This window comes from Sphaeramia orbicularis, chromosome 20, assembly GCF_902148855.1.
Source record: "Sphaeramia orbicularis chromosome 20, fSphaOr1.1, whole genome shotgun sequence".
Lineage (NCBI taxonomy): Eukaryota > Metazoa > Chordata > Actinopteri > Kurtiformes > Apogonidae > Sphaeramia > Sphaeramia orbicularis.
In genome coordinates, this window is record NC_043976.1 from 11,070,980 (window position 1) to 11,098,934 (window position 27,955).

A 27,955-nucleotide genomic window follows, 5' to 3' on the forward strand; every position below is an offset into this window, starting at 1 on the left:
CTTAACTGTACATATCAAAGTAGGATGTTGCCAATGCTGCCAAGTTTAGCCCTTGAACCTTGACCTAAATAGCCTCCAACACGTCTGTACATTTGCTGTAAACAACTCTTTTGCAGCCTGTTTATCCTGCCATTAAAATGAAGGTTTTTATGTTTAAAGCCCTGGGTTTGTCAGGCTTAGGTCCATTCAGTTTAGCTGAGGGTACTTTATGTCATGGTAAACAATGTTGAAGAAAGATCAAGAATAATACGTAATTATATATATATTGATCTAATGAATGTAATGGATGTTAATGATAATATGGCAAATATTATTTCGTCACATCAACTATTTACATACAGTAGGGCTCCTGCTGTGTTTTATCTTTGTCTTTTTTTTCTCCTAATTTGTGCATTTTATTGGTCTTGTTTGAGAACCTTTTGAATTTTTGCCAGAAGACTACAATTAAGTGAACAAAAACATGATAAATAAAGCATAATCTAATAGGTCTGTGATGAAAGACTGTCTAGTGTTGGGATCAAAAACATCCAGTACTGTTTCATCAACCCCACACTTCACTAACACAAACTCACTACAATAATTATATATTTAGTACTACTTTTAAATTAAGAACCACTTTTTATGGATTACCTATTAATGGTGTTTGATTGAAAATCTCATTATTATGCGTTGCAGCTGGATACAGCTAAAGGTAGGAACTGTCCCGTGCTCTACCACCACCTCAGCGTCTTAAAGGGATCATACTGCATGCTCCATGCAACACATTTTACTTTTCTTCAGTAAGAAGAAACACATCAGTCCAAAGAGGTAAATGGCATCTAAGACAAGAGGAAGCCACACTACTTTATATAAAGCTTGTGTCATATTTGTGACATACTGTGTTGTTCTTAACCTCCTGAGGCCCAGGAAATGTCAGCAAGTACAAGCTTTTTTGTTTTTTTATTAAATAAGTGCCTATATTGGAAACATCATGATGCAACAGTTTTTTCAGATGCAGTTTTTAAAATTTTTGTGGAATGTCCTTTGTGGTGGACAGTTTTCTTTTCTTTTTCTTTTTCTTTTTCTTTTTCTTGTTTTTTTTTTTTTTGTATAAAGTTGTGAAACCCTTGTCCACAAATGTAGATAGAAAACTCATAGCTGAGTCTTAGGAGGTTAAGATAAGCACAAAAATAAATAAATAAAAAAATAATAATAATAAAATAAAAAAAAAAGGATTTTCCACTAGATGGCACTATAGGATCATCATTTTTATTTAAAACGTCGTTTAAATACAACATACAATGCACATTTTTGTATAATAATCTCTGATCCAGATAAGCATTCTTTCCAATCTCTATATTTTGCCTTCATCATAACCTTCCTTCACTTTGTTTGCTGATCTCAAAAGACAAACTTATTGTAATCATGAATTCCAAACAGGTTCTGGTTCAGATTAAACTGTAAATAATCATATTTCATCCTTGATCAGGCCTGACCTTAGGCGTGTTTGTGTTCGAACTGTTGAATCTGATTACAATTATGGTGATGAATGCTTTATTAGCAAGGTGATTCATAACATGCAAGGGGTTGGAAATAGTGCAGCTCATTCAACCTTTAAATGTATGACTTTGCATTAATTGATACTTTGTTTGTGAATGTCATCTCTTCCTCAAAGGGCATAGATAGGCACTGCTACATATGTATCCACTACACACACACACACACACCTACACCTACACACCTACACACACACACACGCACGCACGCACGCACGCACGCACACACACACACACACCAATGTAAAACATTGTACATGACAGATAAATGTGCTTTTATTTAATTTATTGATGTAGTTGCTTCAGATTGTTATTACATCTAACCGCTGATATAAAACAGTTTCAATCCCGCTGCCGTCATCATATCCTAGCACCTTATCAGCAGACCGAGAGAACAGGGTTGTGTTTTAAAGATGTCTGTTTAACCCATAAGGATCCATTGCTGCTTTTGGGGCATTTCCCAGATGAATGTTTCTCTATTTTTAATCTTTCCGAAGTGATTTAGCACCATTTACTCTAATATTATGTTCTGTATTTTGCATTTTTCAGGGAAAATCCAGTATTTTCCTATATTTACTTCACTGATCATGTAGATGTTTATTAAAGGTCAGATTAAAGTTAAGTGTTATTATATCCAAAACAGAGAAAATGAAAGAAAAAATATAATTTTTCATCAAAATATATTGTTAGCTGAACAAAAAATCAGTTTTTGATGGTTTGTTTGTTTGTGCTACAGATTACACAAAAAAAATTACCGCACTGATTTGCGAGAAATTTAGTGGAATGATATTGCATCATAGCCCATTTTGTGGCAGTTCCAAAATATTTTTCCTCTCTGTTTAACCTTTCTTAAGTGATTTATCACCATTTATTATAATATTGTCCTCTGTATTTTGTATCTTTTAGTGCAATTTTTAGTGTAATTTATGCATTTTCCTATATTTGACTTACTGATCATGTAGATGTTCATAACAGCTCAGATTAAGGTTGAGGGTTATTAGATCAAAAACAGTGAAAACTGAAGAAAAAGTAACTTTTTCAGCAAAGATATCACTAAATGACTGTTACAAACAAGTGTGTCCATCTACTGTCATCGATCCAACTCTGTGGGTTTTACTGGTGAATCAGTGTTGTAGAAGATAACGGTGTTTCCACATTTACTACAGAGCCTCTGAACGTCCAAATGGGTCATATCTGATGACCATGAAAAGATGAATGACTGCATTTTACACTAATTATTTACATGGATTCATAGGATTAGTGGTTCAGAAGTTGTCAAACATTTTAGACCAGTTGTAGTTTTGGTCGTCCGTTGCTAGTTGGGTCCTTATGGGTTAATAACAGTCTGTTCTATAGTATGTGGTTGGCAGCATGTTTTACACATTTTTACTTGTGGAGCTTTAAAGTGAGTTGGGCGGAGGTGCAAAAAGTCTAAATTGTTATTTTTTAGTGTGACAACATTGGCGAGATCCACATTATTTTTCCCTTTGCTTTGATTTTACTTTTTTAATTTAACCATGGTTGTTAGGTAGTTGTGATAACCTTTGTTCTGTAATGTGCAGACACAGGCTATCCTTGGTTTGTTTGAGTTTGTATTATGTTTGATTAGCAGTCATTTGCATCAGTTCTGGTAAGTCATACACAGACAAGTATAGTTAAGTTTATGCAGTGTATATATCAGGCAGGTGAAGGTTGCAGCAGGGAGGAGAGGACAGCCAATGGTGTAGCTGGGTACACGTTATGTTAATTCGATCTAATTCACTTTGAGTTTAGTTTTCTTCAGTTAAGCTAAGTTAACTGTTTTTTTTTGTTTTTTGTTTTGTTTTTTTTTGGAGATATCTTTTTGTAACAGGAGAAACTTGGTATTAGTAAAGAAGTAAAAATATAAAAATTAAAAGAACATTTTTTTAATAATAAGTTAGTCTGCTGTAACATAAAGCTTTAGTCTCATGAGTTCTTGTAACATTTGTGTATGTACAATGGAAAATATGTATATTTTATAAAATCCTCCTTTATTTCTTCAGTTAGATTGTTGTTATGTAGCTTTCTTACTCTGCAATGTACATAAATATACATCTTGCTGAACAATATGAGTATTTTACTTGGATTATCACCCCCTTTTATATGAGCAGGATTTGTCAAAACTAAAAGTATCTTGAATTGGGATCAAGCAGAATGGTTGCAATAACATTAGTGAAATAAACACCATATGCTCAACAGCTTGGCAGAGTGAAAGCCTCTGGCACTGACACAATTAAAGTGAGGAAATGCTTTTGTGTTGTTATTCCCATATTGTAACAAGTTATTGAAAAATTGACATACTCAAAAACACTTCAACACAGATCTATGCTGAAAATATCATCACATGAATGCAGTCAGCCTGCCATGGTGAAATCTGTTTTTTGTTTTGTTTTGTTTTGTTTTTATTTTGTTTTTTTTTACCAATAGTAATGCAGCTTTAAGCTAAAAAATTAGGCCAGTATTTCCTTTTCTCTGCGGCTTCCTCTCACAGTTTGACATTTGGATTCTTCTGTCTTTGTGCTGGAAAAAAAATGGATCTTTGCAGCTTTTGTTGTTAATCTGTTTTAATTTAATTTGACTCCCAGTTCCCCTTGCAGTAATTTAATCTTTAAATAGAAATATTCAGACTTACATTCCAATATTTCAGCGATTCTCCAGCACTCAGATTCAGAATTATGCATTTCTATTAATGCTGATATTCGCTTAAGCGCTATAATTCTACTCAGAGATAATTACAATGATTGGACTGATTCAATCACAGGGGAAAAAAAAAAAAAATCAATTTTCTAGATGTGTTGTGCAGCCAGTGCTCTCATGACATTTTCCTCATCATATAAGTGTCAGTCCAAGCCTGTCTTCTTATATATTCAGCAGTAAAATTTGCATTTTACAAGGATGCTTCACTGCTTAACCATGACCTTCTCAGCCCCTCACACTTCACTCACCTATACAGCAGCACAGAATATTTGCTCTAGATGTATAAAGGCTCCCACAAGATGCTATGTTTGTGTTTTCTGTCTCAGCAGGACACAGTTCACAAAGTGTTTACAATTGGCTTAAAGAATGCTAAAAACTTTATATAGATGGTTTACATACATACTGTTATTGACCAGCTTGACATTTCTTTTTGTTTTTTCTTTTTTTTTTTGCAGTATGTATCAGTATATACACTGTAAAAAAAAAAAATCCTGTTGTTTTTACAGAAAAAAACTGGCAGTTGTGGTTACCAGAACAATACTGTAAAAAACACATCCAACTGTAAACATATTTTCGGAGTAACATGTAGATTTAACATTTTAAACATGTAGATTTAACATTTTTAACATGTATATTTAACACTGGATTTAAATGGTAAATGGACTGCACTTATTTAGTGCATATTCTCCACCTTCATGGTGTCCAAAGCACTTTCCAAAACCACCAGGTCCAACTGGGAGCAATTTAGGGTTCAGTGTCTTCTATGGACACTTGGACATATGGACAGTCAGAGCCAGGATTTGAACCACCAATCGTTTGGTTATTGGACGAGCCGCCCTACCAACTCTACCAACCCATTCATTTACAAGTTTAAAATGTTACATCGTTAAATGTTTACTATTTTTTTTATAACTTTTTTATTTAAAAAGAAAAAGAAAAGAAAATACGCTGTTATTTCAAAATTATGGTCTTGCAATTTATACAGATAAACACAGAAATACATAATTTCTACATACAAATCTGGTTTTGTTCACATACTCTTCCTGTGGGAACTACAGCTATATTTGATTTAATCGTTAACACAAAAATCTTTTCAAATAAACAACTTTGCATTGTGTTGTCACTTACAGGTTTTTAATGTTGCAGTTTTACAACTTTTTGGTGTTAATTCCACAGTCATTTTTTACAGTATAATATTTCACTTGGACTCCAAGGAAAAGATCAGGCACCGGTAAATGCATGCTTGTTTTTATACTGTATATATACTGTATATTTACACTTTTTCTTTTAAACTATTTTTGCACTACACGCACCACAAGAGAGTTTCTTTTAATTTCATTTTACATCTGTATAATGACAATAAAGGCACTCTGTTCTATTCTATTCTATTCTATTCTATTCTATTCTATTCTATTCTATTCTATTCTATTCTATTCTATTCTATTCTATTCTATTCCACAGACATACATTTACCCTCTCAGTATGGGTAGTTGTTCAGTTTTGACAGATTTCATATCCCACTACAAAGTATCTATACCTGGCAGAAAAATATCATGTCTCTACTATTGACTGAAAATAGTTTTCAGTTTCATACAGACTTGTTTTTAAGAAGCAAAGTTCTAATATTTGGACTGAGGAATATTTTGAAATTTGCTGTGATTCTGAATTTCACTTCAAATATTAAGTGTCCACTTCATTGTAATAAAGTGTCTGTTCTGGTGTTAGTGTTGTACAAAATAGTTAAATAAGGTTATTAGTCTTTGTAGTGGTTATGATTATAGACTCATTTCAGTCTCTCGCTGACAGAAATGTAAAAAAATTAATAAATAGACATATACAAAAAAATTCAATTAAAAAGAGAACCAGATCACAGATGAAAATGGTGTGGGAGAAGTAATATAATAATTTTTTAAAAAGCTGGACTAATATTCCTGGTTTTTTTCCTATTCATATACAGGGTGGGGAAGCAAAATGTACAATATTTTGAGGCAGGGATTGAAAGACAGTGTATGACCAATTAGTTTATTGAAAGTCATGAGAATTTATTTGCCACAAGAAAATTTACATAATAGAAAATGTTTTTATTCTATGTGTCCTCCTTCTTTCTCAATAACTGCCTTCACACGCTTCCTGAAACTTGCGCAAGTGTTCCTCAAATATTGGGGTGACAACTTCTCCCATTCTTCTTTAATAGTATGTTCCCGACTTTCTGGTAATAGTTTTGCTCATAGCCATTCTCTTCTTTCCATTATAAACAGTCTTTATGGACACTCCAACTCTTTTTGAAATCTCCTTTGGTGTGACGAGTGCATTCAGCAAATCACACACTCTTTGACGTTTGCTTTCCTGATTACTCATATGGGCAAAAGTTTCTGAAAAGGTATGGATAATAGTGTTAGGTATGATTATGACATCAATATATGTTCGGTTTCAAAACAATTGACGTAGTGCCTGCTGAGAAAAAAACAACTAAATTTTCAGTGTAAATTTTGCTTCCCCACCCTGTACATCAGTAATCACCTTTGACCAGGTGTAATGATTATATACTGAGTCTCGGTTACACTTTATTTATCAAGAATAAATCACAATCATTTCATGGGAAGAGTTAAAAACTAATTTATTCCATCTTAATGGGCAACAGTGTAGGTTTTCCTTCTTTGTTGCCATGTTAAAAAGCTGCTTAAATTTACTTCCATTGTCTAATAATACATTTAGATGACCTCCATACCAATGATATTCATTTGTATTCTTATCTCTAGATACATAAATCAGCTACAACATTATGAAAACTGACAAATAAAGAGTTTATAACATTGGTTTTGTTGTTACAATGGTTCTTAACCCATAAAGACCCAAACATCCACTGGTGACCGAAAGCATCTACTGATCTAAACTGTTAATACACTAATCCTATCAGTACATGTAAATAATTGGTGTAAAATACAGTTTGTCATCTTTTCATGGTCATCAGATATGACCCATTTGGACATTCAGAGACTGTATAGTGAATGTGGAAACACTGTCATCTTCTACAAGATTGATTCACCAGTAAAACCCATGGAGTTTGATAAGTAACGCTGGATGGAGACACTTTTTTTTTTTACCTGGCTTGTGGATGGACACACTTGTTTTTAACGTTCATTTATTGACATCTTCGCCGAAAAAGTCACTTTTTCTTCAGTTTTCTCTGGTTTTTGATATAATAACCCTCAACTTTAATCTGAGCTGTTATGAACATCTACATGATCAGTAAATCAAATATAGGAAAATGCATAAATTACACCGAAAAATGCAAAATACGGAGGACAATATTATAATAAATGGTGATAAATCATTTAAGAAAGGTTAAATATAGAGAAAAAAAATATTTTGGAACTGCCACGAAATGGGTTATAATGCAATATCATTCCACCAAATTTCTCACCAATCAGTGCAGTAATTTTTTTTTGGTGTAGTCTGTAACACAAACAAACAAACCATCAAAAATTAAGCAAATCAAAAGACCTTGGGTGATTACATTACCTCCTTGGCAGACATAATAAAATAGACTTTTTAAAAAACGATTAGCTCTTCTATGAAACTGTCAGCACTTTATTAGACTCATATGGTTTAAAGTATTTTGCACTTGGCAGTGAAATAAATAATACAGTTAAATGATCAATTATTTAAACTATTAGAACATCAGAATGTGATAAAAGTGAAGCATTTTCAGAATTTATAATACTGAATCTCTAATTCACCCGGCTGCACTTCTGCTTGATCTTGATCAGCACTGCCCTTGGAATGAGCCAGTGAAAGAAGTAGTAAACTGTCTTTGAGAAGTTAAAAGCAGCCGTGCAGGTCAGACACAACGGGGGCAATGAGGAGCAGAAACACTGTCTGTGCTGTAACCTTCCAGACTCCTTCAACCTCCTGTCCTCCCTGAACTTAACGCATAACAGCAAACACCCAACTAAAAGCCCTGCACCTCTTGAACTCTTTAAAGGCATCATACTTTCTCCGGCTGAGGAGAATGCATCGCCCAAATCATCCAAACCAGTGGAGCAAGGACACGTCTAATGGGGCTGACAGATTTAGTCTGAACTGTGTTCTTGGTGAGGAGCATTGCCAGACTGTCCTCCATGAGAAAAACAGGAAAAAGTTTATTTTCTGTAGTGATAAAAGGAATGCAAACAGTAAATCAGTCATGTTCTAGGTCACAGGTGTCAAACATGCGGCCCGCCAAAGGGCCCATGGGATGAATTACAGTGAAGACATTAACAGTCAAGGTGTCAAAAACATTTTCGTTCAGGTTCCACGTTCAGACAAGTACGATCTCAAGTGACCAGTAAAATACTAACATAATAACTTATAAATAATAACAAATCCAATTTTTTCTCTTTTTAGTATAAACAAAAATAAAATTACATGAAAATGTCTACATTTACAAACTATCCTTTCACAAAAAAATTGAATAACTTGAACAACCTCAAATGTCTTAAAAGAAGTAAGTGCAATTTTAACAATATTTGGCCTGATCCACTGTGATCATGTAAATTGTAATGAACATGTATAAATGATAAGCTGAAGCATGATATTACTAAAATGACAATTTTATTAAAAGACATTTCAGATTGTTCATGTTATTCACATTCATGCATCATCTGAAATCACTTTATCCTCACTAGGGTCACGGGGGTCACTGTAGCCTATCTCAGCTACTTATGAGCGAAGATGGGGTACACCCTGGATGAGTCACCAGTTCATCACAGAGCTGACATATAGAAATAAACAATCACTCTCACATTCATAACTATGGGCAATTTAGATTAACCAATTAACGTATAAGTCCATGTCTTTGGATGGTGGGAGGAAGCCGGAGTACCTGGAGAGAGAACATGGGGGGAGAACATGCACATTCCACACAGAAAGGTCCCACCCCCCATCGACTGGTGTTGGAATCGAACCCAGGACCTCCTTGTTGTGAGGCACGAGTGCTAACCACTGCACCACCGCTGTTATTTTAAAGGAACCTTTGTATACTGAGCAAAAATATAAATGCACCATGTACAGTATTTATGTAACTTGAGACATGTGGCCCAAAATGAGCTCATGATGTCTTATAATTGTAAAACATGGTTAATTCTCTTGACTTATAAACAAACTTTGAGTCCATCTCTGTGAGCGAGCACTTGCTCAGTGGTCTAGTGATTCCAACCACAACACAGGTGTAGCATGTCCAGACGCTGCTCAAACAGTATTAACAGTATTCAGGCCCTCCTATTACTGGGGACTGTAAAAGGACACCTCAAAATGTCACATTTCCTCAGATGTCACCATGCCACAGATGTCGCAAATCATGAGAGAATGGTTCTGGATAATATCCTATAGCTCTGTGTATCCCTCAAAGAGAAGTGGAATAACACTCCATGGGCCACAATTGAAAATATTGTCAAGTCGATGAGAAGACAAGGTGTTACTCTACTGCAGTGGTTCCCAACCACTGTGCCACGGCACATAAGTGTGCCGTGAGAAATCATGAGGTGTGCCGTGGAAGATTATCCAATTTCACCTGATTGGTACTTTAACCCTTTCATGCATTAATTATGAGAACCTTAGTCAATATTTTTTTCTTGAGTGTTTTTATTCTTCTTTAGGCATGAAAAAAACAATGCAAATGAATTTTTTTTTTTTATGAAGCTATTTTTCATGGAGTCCCAAAAATGTCCACTCAGCTGGACACCATGTGTTTAATTTTTGAAGCAAAGAAACATATATTTAAAACTCATCAGAAAGTGATATACTGTGTGAAAACTATGAAATAAAAACATTTTTAATGCCACTAATTGCTACATCGCTAATGTTTTCTCACATTTAATCATACTCTAATATTAGTTCTTACTCATTTCATGGAGATAATATCCTCCTGAGACCCAGGAAATTGACAGTTTTCGCTTTTTTACATTAAAAAATGGTCTTGATTGGAAACTGCATAATGCAAGTTTTTTTCAAACACATTTCTAAAAAAATGTTTATTTATTGATCGATTTTTTTTTAATGGAATGTCCTTTGTAATGCACAGCATTTTTTAAGTTAAACTGTCAAAGTTTTGTCCCATACAGAGAACAAAATGCATCGCTGGGTTTCAGGAGGATAAGCAAAAAAAAAAAAAAAAAAAAGAAATTGTTTCAGAAAACTGTTAATTACAGTCTAATAACAATTAGCAACTGATTTACACTGAAACATGTTACTACAGATCAGGTTTATCATGAGCAGCAAAGTTACAATAATTGTCTGAATGTCAGTGTATGGGATGATGCATAAGTGTCCACTGCTTTGGCTGATATGGAACTAAAACAACAAAACCCATGAATATACAAGAGAACAGCTGGAGAATAACTGTCCACTGGAGTGACTAGTATGCATGAAAGGGTTAAGTAAGCGGCGTGATATAGATACATACAAGTGCACGCACCAGTGATCCACTTTACAACAATAGTCTCCTGTTTTCCTTTGTGAAGTGAAAGTGAAAGTGAACCGGCCCTGATGTGGTGCATTCTGTTGATAAAACCCCCCTTACTAGTGATGCACGGATCAGTGGGTTACGCACAGGACCCACGGATCAAGTTAGGGTGGGTTTTTTTTTGCCTCTATTATACTATTATATGATGGACCTCAATCCATAAGCCGCGGGTTCGTCCAGAGGGGTGCTGACACACCCCTTTCAGCTTTCTCATTCCAAACGCCCCACGTCTTTCTTCAGTTCCTGCAAGAATATCAGCTTTGTGTTCAACTAAACAGGCCCAAGTTTCACATTGAGTAAGTAAATTAAGACTAGATTTGCATTATATTTCAGTAAATATACTTCTTGTGACATTTTTATTTGGTGGTGTGCCTTGTGATTTTTCTAATGTAAAATATGTGCCGTGGCTCAAAAAGGTTGGGAAACACTGCTCTACAGGAAGCCAGTGGTGGACACATGAGATATGAAGTTCTTTCAGCCAGCCCCCACCGTGTTCACATGAATGTCCCTGAATGCCAGACGCCACTATCATGTTCTAACGGACGGTAATCTGTACCACACTGATCAACATAATAAACTGTGTGTGATTTAATATATTGTGCAACACCTATTGCTACTAACAAGTTAAAGTGTCCAATGGTTGGTTTATATTTTTGCTCGGTGTAGATGTAAACATTTTCACTATGTAATTGTACTTTTTTCCACTGTTATTATTTACTGGTTTGGCCCATTTGAGATTATATTGGGCTGAATGTGGAACCTGAACTGAATAAAATGAATTTGACATCCTTGTTGTAGGTTATTAAACTTAGAGGACAACCCTTATTGGTGCTCATTTACAGTAGATGAACATTAATGTATAAGCTTAATGATTTTCACAATGATATCCTCTGTGGTCTATTATAAGATCCTATCTGTATTTTTCATCATGTATGTAGAACACCATTAGCATTCACCACTTAAATGAATTGTTTGTGTAACAGCAAGATTTACCTCCTGCATGTGGACTTTCAAACACTTAAAGCCACTGGCTCCATGTCCTGCTGCATGCATGTAAATGTCTCAATTATTGCTCCAAGATGCAAATTACTCTATGAATTTCTGCTGTGATATCAGTTCATTATTCATACACATACACACTCACAGAGGGCTGCCATGGTCACGGATTCATCTGATTTCCACTCTCACTTTATATGCAGCTGTGTATGAATTTCCAAAGGGCTTGATCTGTCACATTCCTGTTAATGTAGACTATCCCCACCCTTAAATCAAGACTTTTTTTCAGGGTAAAGCACACAACAATAGGACCTTAATGTGAAGAAGCTATTTGCATTTGAGACAAAGGCTTTTATTTTGGGTCAGAGTTTTAGATCAAGTCATTTCGAGTCACCATTTTAAAACGCATTCTCAGCGCCTGTGTCTAATAAAGTTCCTCTGTCTCGGTCATTAATCAAGCTGTAATTATTTAGGTGATTGAGGGCTAATGAGTTAAAGGAGAACCAGGCAGGGAGACAGGACTTTACTCTCAAAAGACTTAATCATCATCTGATTCATTATTTAGAGAATCAGTTGGCTGGAGCTGGACATTCACAACAAGACAATCAGTAATTAGAAGGTTATTGAAAGGGCAGACATTCCTTTATTGTTGAAGTGAGGTGTGTTTTTAACAGTTTCCTGAATGGAGTTCAGGGCCCATTCACAGTAATGTAGTAAAAGTACTCACATTGTTCAGCAGAAGTACACATGCATGCGTCAATAAAGACTCTATGTCTTTATTCAAGTAAAACAGAAAAAGTCCAGATACTTGAAGTGTAAAAGTAAGAAATAGGACTTTTTGGTTTGTATGTGTTTTAATGCTGTCTTCTTGAAAAAGAACTCAGACTGTGTTCTTATTTTGTAAAATTTGATGTAATGTTTCAAAGCCACTAAATATATCATCCAAACAAAATGAAGAACTGACTTCGACATCAGAGAGAACAGGTGTGTTTTCATTTGTGTATGTCTACATCATTTTCAGTTTGTTTTGCCTTTTTACTAGCTTCCTGGCTGACAGGCTGTAAGCTATTGTCATCATGCAGCGTCCGGCGGCAACGTCTGTCATCATCTGTTGTCTGTCGTCCGTTACAAAACTTTCAATCGTCTTCTTCTCTGAAACTATAATTCTGATTGACTTCAAACTTTGCATACAGCTTCTTTATGATGATGTCAGCGAAAGTTAGTGAAATTACTTTAGATCCGGATCTGATTCTGGATTTGGTGCGACTTTGAAAAATTTCCCCATTATAAGAGATAGGAAGTGGATTGATGCAATAACTCAGTAAATATAAATGATATCCAGTGTAAATTTCTACAGTCCAGCCCTGATGGGGAGATGACCAAAACATAATGTCCACATGCTGATCAGGATCTTCTTCTGGATCCGGGAACTTACGGAAAATTTAACATGGGCTCTTATGGGGAAAAAATTTCAATCGTCCTTTTCCGAAACTCCAGTTCTGATTGACTTCAAACTTGGTATACAGCTTCTGTATGATGATGTCAACACAAGGTATTGAAATTGTTTCGATCTGGATCTGATTCTGGATTTGGTGTGACTTTGAAAAGTTTTCCCATTATAAGAGTTAAGAAGTGGATTGATACAATAAATCAGTAAGTATCAATGATATCAAGTTGGAATTTGAATTTTTTACAGATCTGATTGGAATATGACCAAAACATGGACTATTTCTGTAATATAATAAATGCACATAACTGGGTGATAATAAATGGCATCTGGATACATTTCCCAAAGCTTTTAATTTGGCCGGTAAGCTACAGGGCCATTGGTCCTATTTTTATTGTTTTCATTGTGTTATATTGGCTTCCTTTTCTTTTCTTTTCTTTTCTTTTTTTTTTTAGGTTTTTTTTTTTTTTTTTTTTTTTTTTTACAACTTTTATGTCATTTTTGACTTGTTACACCTTTACGCTGTTTTCATGTCAATATGTCCCCTACACATTTTGTTTTTGTTTGTTTTTTAACATCTTTTTGTCTTATTTAATCTTTTACATCATTGCATTTACAGTTACTCTTTGTGACATGCACAAATGGATAAACCACTGATGTTGAAAATCAGTAATTTATATGCACTACAACTAAAATAATGAGCCTTTTTAGTTTTTAGTACAGGTATTTGAGTTCAGACGAAGGGAGTAAAATAAAAAAAGTGGACACCAGAAAACTCTTAAGTCTAATAATGAAGAGTTTCTACTTAGTTACTTCCCACCTGTGGCTACAATGAAGCTGACAGGGTTCTATAAAAGTACTTTAGTTGACCTTTTGGGCTTGTTGATGACTTACAGATGGCAGCATTGTTGCAGAACACAGATCTGGCGAATAGGAAGTAAGCAAAAGGCATCAGGTGTTTATTGTATTCTGGTTCATGTATTCTCCTTAAGTATCAGGCGCACACACTGCAGGACGCTTCAAGATCTTCCTCCTCATACTGTGTTAATTGGCGCTGCTGAGTGATGCCTCTCCAATACGTACACCAAACTGCTCTCATCACTTCACTCTGCAATCGTTCACTGGATACAGGATGGAGTAAAATTAGCAGGCGCCGTGTCTCACCACAGCTTGAGTGAGTCTGTAAAACCAGATTGGCTGCATTCAAAATGTGTTGTGAATGTTCTTCCCTGTTAATGTGTTCTAATTAACAAACTGTCAAAAGGCAACAGGGCAGGAAAGGAGCAATTATAAAGATGAATGATGGGGAAACACAACAGAACTATGATTTGCTTTTCCATTCTACGCATTATATTGTCTTTAAAAATAATTTGACAGCTTATCAGCTCATCTACAGTCACCGCAGTGTTTTCACCAGGTTTTCTATTCTAGCTAAAGGGAAATAGGGAAATATACCCAGAAACTTTCATTGAATTTCAGATTAATTTCACTGATTGATTTTTATTTTACCCTTTTTGTGTCTTTGCTACATTGGACTGGAACTGCATTAAGATTATTTGCCATGTAGGTTGATTTTAACTAATTTTAACTAGTTTTAACACTTGAGACATTATTCCAGGTAAACGTGCTGCTGTGAATTTGCGTCTGTTTCAGTGTCATAAAAGCTACTGTGAGTATGTGTTTGTGTTCCTTTTCTTCAGTGGTTTTACTTTACTGTGTGTTTTAGGGTAAAAACAGGGTGGAATAGCAGAAAAAGACAAAGAGAGGAAGTGAAGTTTGACAGGTTTTCACTAAATAATAAGGTACCCAGAATGTACATTAATAAAAGATTTAGGATGTTGAACATGAATTGTGAATTGGAACACACTGAACAACAACAAGTATTTGAATTTTGGCCCAGTAGTTTTTGTTTTGGGGTTCTTTTTTTCTAAACCAGTCCAGCTGTTTTTTGGTACCTGGTTACTCCAAAAAATAGTTACATGGTCAAAACTCAGTAAAAACACTGTTAATAAAATAAAGGAAAATTACCATAACACTGCAAACAACAGTAAAAACTAGAAAAGCACTCGGAGAGCGCAGACTAGGGCTGTAAGATATATTGTTATCATATCTATATCTAGATATGAACATTCAAGATATTAATATCGAAAAAGCAACGATATAAACGATATAGATTTCCCCCGCGCTTGCCCTGCATATACAGTGTAAAATGTGTATGTAAAATGTTTGATTTGTAATTTATTTATTTGTACTTTATGTTAATGTTGATGACTGGCAGTGAGGTCTTATAAATAAAACTCCATTTTCCACATTCGTTTGTTTTATGATGTTTGTATTTTTCTGAAATATGCTTGGTTTTCACCGAACCCGTAGTCATTTTGAATCGTATCGATATCGAGATATCTGGCATGAATATCGAGATATGAAATTTTGTCCATATCGTTCAGCCCTAGCACAGACCTCTGCCAAGGCAGATCAGCCCCCCCGCCCCCCCCCCGAAAATATAATCATTTGTTCCATGTGCCAGTATCAACATTTCCTGAAAATTTCATCAAAATCTGTCCATAACTTTTTGAGTTATCTTGCTAACAGACAAACAAACAAACTCCAACCGAAACATAACTTCTGCCGAGGTAACAAAAAATGACAAGGAAAACAGTGTAAAAAAAAAAAAAAAAAAAAAAGCCCACACCGTCTTTTTTTATAGTGAGTTGGTCTCATTCACTGCACTGCGTTTTGCCCCTCCCATGTAGAATAGGGGGGGGGTGCTGAGCATGCTTAGATGTCTATGGAAAAAACAAGGTCTGTTCTATCTGAACATTTGGAATGTTTCCTATTGAGCAAATGGTTGAATTTCTATGAATATTTAACCCTTTCATGCATGAATTATGAGGACCTTAGTCAATATTTTTTTCTTGAGTGTTTTTGTTCCTCTTTAGGCATGAAAAAAACAATGCAATTGATTTATTTATTTTTTTTGTGAACCTATTTTTTTAGTCACAAAAATGTCCACTCAGCTGGACACCATGCATTTGATTTTTGAAACAAAGAAACATTTATTTAAAAATCATCATCAGAAAGTGATAAACTGTGAAAACTATGAAATAAAAACATTTTTAATGCCACTAATTGCTAAATTGCTAATGTTTTCTCATATTTTATCATACTCTAATATTAGTTATTACTCATTTCATGGAGATAAAATCCTCCTGAGACCCAGGCATTTGATAATTTAGCTTTTTTACATCAAAAAATTGTCTTGATTGGAAACTGCATAATGCAACAGTTTTTTTCAGATACATTTTTAAAATTATTTTTATTTATTGATTGATTTTTTTAATGGAATGTCCTTTGTAAATGCACAGCATGTTTTGAGTAAAACTGTCAAACTTTTGTCCCCTACAGAGGACAAAATGCATTACTGGGTCTCAGGAGGATATGCAAAAAGAAAAAAAAAAAAAAAAGTTAATTACAGTCTAACAACAATTAGCAATTGATTTACACCAAAACATGTCAGTGCAGATCAGTTTTATCTAGAACAGCAAAGTTACAGTAATAGTATGAACTGCAGTGTTTTGGATGATGCATGAGCATCCACTGTGTCAGCTGATATGGAACTGAAACAATAAAACCCATGAATAAACAATAGAAGAGCCATAGAACAGCTGTCCATTGGAGTGACCACTGTGCATGAAAGGGTTAAATAAATCATACGTTCAGAACGCTCACCACAGACACATCAGGGGTTAAAGGGTTAACTCTGTCTCCTGCTCACCATTATTCACATGAAACACCAACATAAGCAGCAGAATACTGAGCTCAAAGGAAATCAGTGTGGCAACAAACAAGAGCAGAATTTAATCACATCTTTGTTTTAATATGTACAAGACAGTGCATGGGAAACAGATTAGCTGAAATGCTTTGATGAAACTGCACCAGCTCTGTGGCCATGATGATACATTTATCTTGTTTAAGGCACTTCTAGTTGCGACCTCATCGTCATCCATGAAGGTGAATGGATTCACAAGTGGTCTTAAGAATTCACAAGAGGAAGACGAGGAAATATGAGAATGGATAAGTGCAGGTGACCCAAGGAGACAGGCTATGATCTCATTTTCTAGTTTTCTTTTTATCACATTACTCTCTTTTGGGACTGACTATAAGAATATCATTCTTAACGCTAAGTTAAAATTTAATCTAGCAGTATCTGTGTTACAATGATAGACTGCTTTTATACCCAGCAGCCCTGGATATTATGGGTCTATCTCCAGATATTTCTTTTTAATTCTCACTTTTATATCCAATAATAAAATTGGGGTTGTCCAGCCCCATTGGATCAGTGCTTCCCTGTTAAATATCACTCCATTTTTTAAGTGTCACTTACCATAATTTGGAGTCACTGCAACCAGTGAGGGCAATAAAGCAGGGCAAACTGACCTGAGTCTGTACTTAGTTGGCTTGGATATAAAGCTGTTTAGTTTTCATTATTTCCCCCTCTTTCTTTCATGTAGTTATCATAGTTACTACTTATTAAATATATCCTGAAGGTCTGTGAGGTCCTATACTTTCTGCTGTAACTATGTGTTAAAAAAGCTGATAAATAAATCATGCCAGGTCCCAAATAAGTAGAATTTAAGGTAAAAACTTCACTATTACCATATTATGCCACATTCCACTTTTTTTATATACCATGTTTAGCTACAATTATATCGCGACAACCCTTTCTTTGTTGTTTGAAATGCATGCGCCTATGTAGGTTTAACGTATTTGAATACTTTTTTATGCCGATTTGATGAAGCTGTTAATTCTCACTGAAAAATGTGCAGATTTCTGTCGGTAGTATGCAAAATAAAATAAAATCCACTATATCATTAAACAGTGTTTAATGATACTTTGCATCCCTACAAGATGTTAGCCAAAACAAAAATATCACTGCTGAAGTATTTGATAGAATATTCAACAATAACTATATATGTTTGTTGACATATTATATAAGGGACTTACTGAACAAAATAGTGTAACTTGATACAATAAAAAACAGTCCAATAATCTCACAAATAATTTGCTGAACACAATCTCTACTAAACAGTTATTTGTTAGCTAGCTGGGTTAACAATGGTAAACTAACTGCTAAGCTAATGTTACTAAATTGTCTATGACTAACAAGACTTTCATCATTTTCCATGTTTTTTCATTCTCATCATTTTTGTCAATGATACTGTTAATTATACTTATGATGGATTAATTCATTTATTAGTTTTGTTGTTTTTCCATCCATCCATCCATCCATGCATTTTCTCCTTATCCAGGACCATACAGTAGGGACCAGACCTCCTTCTCCAGTTTAACAGATACAGTGTAATTATCCTGCATGTCCTGGATGTGCCCTGGGGTATCCCTCTATTTGGACACGTCTGAAACACTTCACCAGGTATTCCCTTAGGATGCCCTGTAGCCAAATGCCCAAATCCTCTTAAATGGGTCCTTTTGATGTGGAGGAGCGGGGACTCGCTCTCTGCTCCTCCCAGATGACCAAACTCCTCATTTTGCCCTTAAAGAAGAGCTCAACTCTTGAGAGGATGCTCATTTTAATTTATTTTATTTTATTTTATTTTATTTTTTCTTCTTCCTGTGTATTGTTTATTTCCGGGGAGGTATTCACATAAGCCTTTTCTGGCTTCTATCCTCTCCTGCACAATGGTGTTACTTGTTTGAATGTTGCTTTTTTTTTTTTCTTTGAATTTTTCTCTTGCTGTTGGTGATGCGCAAATAATTTTTTTTTTTTTTTTTGCTGTTTGTATTCTAATCACAGCTCTAACAAATACATGACTTGGCCTTTCTCTGTAAAAGAAGTGACAGTTGATAGTAATTTAAGCAATAAATGTATAAACATTCACATGTATGATCTCATTTGTTTACACTATATGGCAGTCACACGTTTAATAGTCCTGCCTCCTAATACTGTTATAACAGTACCCTGCTTGTCATTTTGGTTTTGATTTGTTTTTTATTTTCCACAGCTCATCTCTTTAAGAAGATCTGTCTATTAGTCCACATTACATTAGAAACATAACATCACCCACAGCATTCACTGAACTGATTAAATTTGGGAGGCCTAAGGTCAAAGACAAACATAATTTTGAGGTCACTATTCAGATTTTTGCTCATAACTACTAATAAATAGGAGAAATGCATGAGTAGATCACGATGCAAGAATAGAGGCTGCATTTGATTGACCCAGTGCTACTGTTGTGGCAGTTCCCAAATGAATTTTTGTCTCTGTTTAAAATTTCTTATGTGATTCATCACCATTTATTTTAATATTATCCTCTGTATTTTGCATTTTTCAGTGAAAATCTGGTATTTTTCTGTATTTAATTCACTGGTCATGTAGCTGCTCACAAAAGCTCAAAGTAAAGTTGAGGGTTATTATATATATCTATATAAAAAAAATAGAAAACTGAAGAAAAAGTGACTTTTTCAGCAAAGATCAATGACTGAACGTAAAAACAAGTGTCTACAACCACTGTTATTTATCAAACTACATGGACTTTACTGGTGAATCAATTTTTCAGAAGATGACAGTGTTTCCACGTTTACTGTGGAGCATCTGAACATCCACATGGGTCATATCTGATGAATATGAAAACATGACAAACTCTATATTACCTGGGTTATTTACATGTACTGATAGGATTAGTGGATCAGATGTTATTAAACATTTTAGATGAGTAGATTATTTCAGTTGCCAGTGGCTGTTTGGGTGTTTGAGTGTTGAAGCTCTTATTTTAACAGATAAACACTAAAAACAAGTGTAATGTCTGTTTGGAAGTCACCTACTGTAAATATTAAAAGCTAAATTGTTTTATATATTTTTTATTTTTTCTTAGTGAGCACATTAACAGGTTCAGGATCCCATCCATTGTACATTTTCATCACGACACTGTAGCTGTGTGCGTTTGACACTTGGACAAAAGATCAAGACCTTGTATGAGTTTTCATCTTGTGTTCTTTCTTCACTCTTTACACCCCCCTACCACTGCCAACACGGGTCAATACAGATGTGATCTTTTCCTTGTTCCATCGGTCCCTCGTCTCCCATGGAGCCGCCAAGCCCGGCTCGCCTCAAGGTTAATTTCATTTGAACTGCACCAGCTCATGTACTGGTGTGTCGCTTGCCTGTTTGAGGTCCTGTCTTTATTGATTGCTGTGAAATGAAATTATGCCTCACTGTAAAGTGAAGCTAAGCCCCGTTGGACACAGTTAATGATCACCTTATAGCAGTTGATATTCCCAGGCTAAGCTCTCCTGTGCTTTGTTATGAGTTCACTTAATCATTCTGTAATTAGTTACAGCTAGAATATGTATCCGGTTAGAAACACTGGGCACTTGTATGACAGACTTTTTAATAATATTTTATGAGCAGTGAGCCCTTGTGTAGGGAGATAAGAAATGTAAATAGCTGCATGCTACTCTCCTTCCTGAAGCACTTTCCTCTTGTGACCAAGAAAGTGTAATTCTAAACCACAAAAAAAAATAAAACCATCCTTTAACCCTTTCATGCAGGAATTATGAGAACCTTAATCAAAATTTTTTCCTGAGTGTTTTTATTCCTCTTTAGGCATTAAAAAAACAATGTGATTGAAAATTTTCTTCTGAAAGATAAATAAAATTAAAATAAAATAAAATTAAAATAATTAAAAAAAAAAAATAAAAAAAAATACATAAAAAAATAATAATGAAAAAAAAAAATTCTTATGAACCTATTTTTCATGAAGTTGCAAAAATGTCCACTCAGCTGGACACCACACGTTTAATTTTTGATGCATGGAAACGTGTATTTACTGATAAATTGTGTGAAAACTATGGGGGGGCTTGTGATTCTGGGGGTTTATGCTCAGGAGAGATCTACACAATGTTACCAATTCATGTCAGAAAAGATATATAGTGTCTTAAATCTTTAATAAAGATATGTGTAAAAAAAACAAAAACAAAAAAACAACGAAAAGAACAACAAAATCCATGAATATACAAGAGAACAGCTGTAGAATAGTTGTCCACTGTAGTGACCAGTATGCATGAAAGGGTTAATGTAAGACCACCTAGGAAGAAATGTACCTTTCAGTTTTCTTGAAATGTCATAGAGACATAGGCGTTAAACACACAAAATGAAAAAGTCACCATACTGAATGATCATAAAAGCTATTCATTACCTTTTACAACATGCTAAAAGCTTGAATGAGATCAGTCCAGGATACCTGTAATCTGTACTCAGTGAACAAATCACTCCTTCGACAGGATTTCTCTTTCATGTCGTAACAACACAATGCTTAACCTGGAGGTGAGATACGAAATGAGTGTTCTAGTTAAATGAAATAGTAATAAGAAAGCCGATGAGGATTCTGCCGGGCTCGGGGTGGCGGCTGCTGGCCTTCTGTCTGCTGGTGTTCGCCCCTGCGTCTGTTCGAGGCTGTTTATCCCAGGAGTTCAGCTGTGGCCAGGGGTTATGTTTACCCAACGACTGTGTGTGTGACTTCACCGATAACTGTGGAGATGGCAGCGATGAAAGAGACTGTGAGTAAGATATGAAAATGATCTAGAATCTGAACAATATAAAGCAACTTCACAGAAAAGAATAGATTAGACTTTACCTGAAGTGTACTTTGGATTGAGGAAACAAGGATGTCATCTACCTCAGAGCTGCAGGTACTTTCTATCACTGATCAAGGGCTTGTCTGACAAGAATAATACTTATGATCTTGGAGTTATTATGTCCAAGATGTACCTTTTATACTGTTTCATTCAAAAACAGGCTAGCAAAAATAACAAACATGCTTTTCACTCACCAAAGAATCATTCCTGATTCAAAAGAACTATCCCAGTGTAATTAGACGACATAATAGATGACTGACTTTGAATTGTACTGTTTCAGCTCCCTGCCTGAGAGTTTTTCCAAGGTCAGTGCCTTTTCACAATCTCCAAAGATAAAAATCATTTCTGTCCTTTGTAAGAATAATTATAACCCTATATAACTCTACATTATTGTACAAACTGCAAAAACTTCTCCACATAGAAAAATAACCTTCTATTGTTTATAGATTTAATTTAAATTAATTATTGATCTGCCTTGTGAGTATACTTTGAGTATATTGGAAGAAAAGACACTTTTTGTTTAACATACACCACTGACCAAAAGCATCCACTGATAGAAAATGTTTACTAACTTTAGAATCACTAATCCTATCAATACATGTAAATCATTCTGGTAAAATGCAATTTGTCAGCTTTTCATTGTCATCAGATATGACCCATTTGGACGTTCACAGGGTTCATAGTGAACATGGAAACACTGTTGCCCTCTGCAACAGTGATTCAACCAGTAAAACCCATGTAGAACCAATGACAGAGGTTGTAGATGCTTGTTTTTATGTTCAGTTAATTACAGTCACTTTTTCCTCAGTTCCTCATAGGTTAATGTTATAATAAATGGTGATAAATTTCTTAGGAAGAGGTGTAGAGAAAAATCCATTAAAGGTTTAAGGGTTTCATTAAGGGCTAAAGAGATTAGTTCCCTATAGTGGACACCTTTGAAAACAGTGATATTTAATACATAATTTTGTTTTCACTCACTACAAAAGCCTGACAACAGACTGTGTGTATTCTTATACTTTGCTCCTTGACGCTAAAGCTGAATCTTTTATAATTATTCAGAAGGCACTTCATGAATTCCACATTTTGTCAGTGGCAGCTCATCAACAGAGGGCACTAGGGCGCCACCCCACCTGTCTCACATGAAGAAGAAGATCACAGGAATAATGTAAAATAATTTTACAAAAACATTAATGTTTAAATAAATGAGCTACATGATACAGCCTGTGAGTACTGTGTATAATCTGCATTCAAATGGAGTTTAAAAATGTTTTCGGATGTTGAGTGAGCAGTCAAGTCATGTGTTTCCTGTGGGGATGGCAAAATTCTCAAAAGGATATAGCTGCAGATGCTGGAGAGTAGAGTGCTACACCTCCACTTCCATTCACAACACGTGACCTCCACTTAGGGTTAGGTTTAGGCTTAGGCTTAGGGTGACGTTTCTCTGGAGGAAAAGCTCATGTAAGTGGAGCTCCAGTTTCTCCATCCTTCCGAAGCAAGAACCATCTCAAAAATCTGCTCCTGAGGCTCTCCGTTTACCATAATACTGTTATAAATGGCACTAATGCAGTAGACAGAGGTGGCAAAAGTACTCACATTCTGTACTTAAGTAAAAGTACAGTTACTTGTGTGGAAAAAATACACTCGTAAAAGAGAAGTATTGATTCGAATTTTTAACTAAAGTAAAATTAAAAAAGTACAACTTCTCAATTGTAATAAGGTATAAAAGTAAAAAGTTTTTTGCCATGAATGAAACAATACTTATTTAGCCAGACAAAATCATGAAACCTTTCCATTTTCTAATTCCACAGTGAATGGCACTGACTAGAGTCTTGCACCAGGTTGGGTGCCTTTCTTTACCCAAATCTGTTTAGTCTGAAAAAGTAACAAGCCTATTCTGAGAATGTAAGGAGTATAAAGTACAGAGATTTATGCAAAAATGTAGGGAGTAAAACTAAAAAGTTGCCAGAAAAATAAATACTCAAGTAAAGTACAGATACCTAAAAAAATCTACTAAAGTACAGTAACAAAGTACTTATACTTCATTACTTCCCACCTCTGGCAGTAGACCCCCTCCAGTACAAGAGATAGGAGAGCCTCGGGGCGCAAAAAATTGCACCCAAGCACCACCCACAGGAGTAAATGTCACATCCCGAAAATGATCAAGACTTTCCTCAGAAATGGAATCAGCGAATAGGTCTGTAGATGATACAACAAATGCGTTAGTGAGTGGCAGGATGGGTCAGTGGGTAGCATTAGGAGCCAGGAAGGCTGGGGTTCAAATCCAGGCATGATTGGTAATGCTGACATCTTTTAGCCCTTATATTGATTTTGTTTTAAAGCCATGCAGTCTACCCATACTACCTTCACCGCTGGTCTAAATGCATTGTCCATACTATCAGTGCTAAAGACACATGTCAGGAGCATGTCTGACTTTAATGATAGCATCGTAGAAAAATGTGCATGTTTGAAGGATAGACAAGTGGAATTTACATATAAAAAACACACAACTGAAAACAAATACTTTATTTTGTGCTTTGGCATATCCTAGTGGTGATGTGTGGTTACAGTGCTTCCAAAACTGACTTGTATACTGCGCCCCACCAAAAAACAATTTCACCAACCGCCATTGCATTTGGTATAGGGTTTTTACTCATGTTGATATGTCAAATAGAAAAATTAACCATTTGCTGAACCTTTATCATTCACTATGTTATCAAGAACAACTCTGCTTCTCTTACTATGACCAGGCCAAATGTGTACTTAAGGAGAAAACAGAATAATGCTGATATAACATAAGAACCATATTTAAAACAAACAGGTCTAAATACTATGACAGTCCACATTCCACAGACCTCTGTAAGGTTGACTTTTCTTTAAATATAATGTTATTGTTTCTGTTGCGTCATCCTCTCTGGCATTTTATCACTGAAAATACTTCAGCATTAACTCTAATGCTTCAGAGTCCTTTGTTACCAGTAAAGTCAAATAAGATCCCTGCTAAAAAATAATAATAAAAAAAGGGCTACCACTTACTTTTAAACCCTGCTGAGCTGATGAATCTTTATTGTGTCTGGAATCCAACCAAATCCCAAAGCACAGAAAAATGATGAAACACACTTGAGAGTGAAATGTGCATGAAACTGGATGAAAGTGGTTGTGTTTTGCTGTGAAGGTTCTAGATATAAGCGTTGTGACTTTGAGGAGGGGTTCTGTGAGCTGATCGGGACCTCAGAAACCACATCTGAATGGACCAGAACCATTGAGGTCCCAGGACTCAAACATGACCACAATAAACAGTCAGGTGGGTTCATCTTTTAGCCGTTATTCAGCACATTCATTTTTCATTGTTTAATTAATATTTTCCCTCATATGCACCCTCATATATGTGTCTCTACTGCAGCACATTTCCTGTCCCTGTTGTCTGTCAGAGGAAACAGAACCACCGCTGATTTAAAGGGTCCCATCTTCCAGCCCAGTCAGACATGTCAGGTACCAGAGGCTTCTGTTTAGTTATATTCAGGGGTCTTCAACAGTCACATGACAGGATTTTTCCTCATATTTCTATCGAACAGATGAGTTTCTACTATTACACTGCGGCAAAGCATGGAGATCTCCAGGTCCTGATCCAAACTCATCCACTGGATCAGAGCAGATCAGTGTGGAAATACCCACAGCCACAGGAGAAGACATGGCAGCAGGCAGTGGTTCAGTTTTCCAGTAATTACAGTTTTCAGGTTTGTATTTAACATAATGGAGTTTTACACTGCAGCGTTTACAGAGATGCTTCAGACAGTAATAGACATGTCCCTATCGTACGTCTAAATCGCTTTTTGCACTTCTGGTCAGCTTAACAGCCCAAACAAATGTATTATTAATCACACTCAAATGATGCTACTGCTTGTACTTTCCTACTGTACTCTAATAAGGGTTCTCCTTGCACTCAGTTCAACTCATGATAAATAACCTATAACACTGGGTTACAAAAAAATGTTTTTTGCAAGTTGTCTAGGTTTTTTCAACTGAATTAGGACCATTGTGCACCGCTAAATCCAAAAATGACATCTGTTTTTCTCAATCAGGTCAGGTTTTTTTGCCAATTTGATTTTGAAAAATTTGATCTTCTCACAAAATTGATTACATTTTTGTGACTTTATCAGTTGATTTTTTATATAGTTCTCACCCAAAATAGGTTTTAAGAGAAAAAAAATCATTTGATCACTTGATTCCTGTTAGGTACAATGGTGTATTCACCGCAGATGTAGCAGAATACACCAGGCTTATTTTTGCAAGATCTTCTAGTCGAAGCCATTTCATTCACCTGTAATATTAAAAAAAACATTCATCATAAATTGGCAAAAGTAAAATCTTCAGAACTCGTTTATTGCAAGAAATATGAAAGAATTTTGTATCATATGATGTGAAAATGCCCATAAATGTAAGCAAAAATGTTAAAAAGCCAATATGTAGCATAGTTCAGAAAGTTGACCTGATTGAGCAAAATGAATGTGATTTTTGGATTCAGCACACCAAAATTATCCTAAATCAGCTCAAAAAACTGAAACAATAAATTTGTTGTTGACCAGTGTAATCAAAAGATCCTTAAAAGATGTTTATATGTAATATTGATATTCCAAATTTCATCAGCAGGGGGAAGTCACATGTTAGAACAGACTTAGGACTACCAAAACCACCAACAAATCTTTGCTATGTATCCACAGACTGTATCACTCACTGAATAAACCACAAAGCTAATGTTTTTCACACATATCTGTATCATTGTATCACCAAATTTTCCTCATCAAACAAAAACTCACAACCAGTTTTTTTACACTAAGTCAAAATAACAGTGTTGTATAATCTTCATACTCCGTGCAGTTGATAGTTTACATTATAGCTTTGTTAGCTTAGCTCTGTTTTAAGACAGCAATAAAAAAAAAACAACAACAACAAAACACTAATCACCTTCATTCAAAAGGTCTAGATCAGGGGTGTCAAAAATATAGCCCATGAGCTAAAACCAGCCCTCCAAAGGTTCCAATCTAGCCAACAGGACAGACAGATTTGAGAAGTGTAAAAATTACACTGATGTTAACGATCAGATGTGTCTAGATCATTTTACAGGATTCCCATGGGGTCTAAAAAGTCTTAAAAATCTTGAATTTACAAATCTGCATTTAATACCTTAAAAAAGTCTTTAAAAGATATTAAATAATGTTAGGTTTTGTTATGTTGCCATAAACTTTTCTGGCTATATTGTGTTTAAATGTGTCTGGGAAACCAAACTGCAAAGAAAATACCGTTAGTCTACTCAGTTCCAACCATTCAAACCCGACAATGGCAATGGTTTTTGAAATGGGCTTTAAATTCTGTTCTAAGTAGTCTTAAAAAGGTCTTAAAAGTCTTAAATTGAACTTGTAAAACCTGCAGGAACCCTGATTTTTGCTCCAAACTCTCAGGAGCTTAACAATATTTTGTGCCTTTGTAGATCCACTATGATCTGTAAGTCATAATGTATAAATGAAAAGAAAAAAGAAAAGTTCAGACATAATATTGTTAAAATTAATATATTGTTATTTTTCTTAAGAAATACATTTTCTTTTCAGGGTATTCACTTTTTTTTTTTTTTTTTTTTTGAAAGGACAGTTTGGAAATGTAAACATTTTAATAATTTAACCCAGAAAGACCCAGTGCTACTTTTTTGTCAGTTCCCAAATGAAAATTTCTTTATATCTAACCTGTCTTAAGAAATTTATCACCATTTATTATAATATTATCCTATGCATTTAGCATTTTATGGGTAGAAGTCAGGTATTTTCCTGTATTTCATTTACTGGTCATGTAGATGTTCATAAGAGCTCAGATTAAAATTGAGGTTATTATATCAGAAACAGAGAAAACTGAAGAAAAAGTGACTTTTTTTTTGTAAAAAAAAAAAAAAAAAAAAAAAAAAAAAAATATATATATATATATATCATTAACTGAACATAAAATAAGTGTGTCCATCCACTGTCATTGATCCAACTCCATGGGTTTCACTGGTGAATCGATGTTGTAGAAGATGACTGTGTTTTCACATTCACTATGGAGCCTCTGAATGTCCAAATG

At 35.0% G+C, this 27,955-nt stretch overlaps 1 protein-coding gene across 1 annotated transcript in view; it reads left to right on the top strand.

Moving 5' to 3' along the window:
- The first annotated feature begins 21,591 nt into the window (after positions 1 to 21,591).
- Positions 21,592 to 27,955, top strand: part of malrd1 (MAM and LDL receptor class A domain containing 1) — a 97,867-nt gene continuing 91,503 nt past the window's right edge. Inside the window, exons 1-4 of the mRNA XM_030123104.1 lie at positions 21,592 to 21,772; positions 25,023 to 25,151; positions 25,251 to 25,339; positions 25,423 to 25,584. Of these exons, the coding sequence (XP_029978964.1) occupies positions 21,592 to 21,772; positions 25,023 to 25,151; positions 25,251 to 25,339; positions 25,423 to 25,584 (561 nt within the window). The remainder of the gene's footprint in view (positions 21,773 to 25,022; positions 25,152 to 25,250; positions 25,340 to 25,422; positions 25,585 to 27,955) is intronic.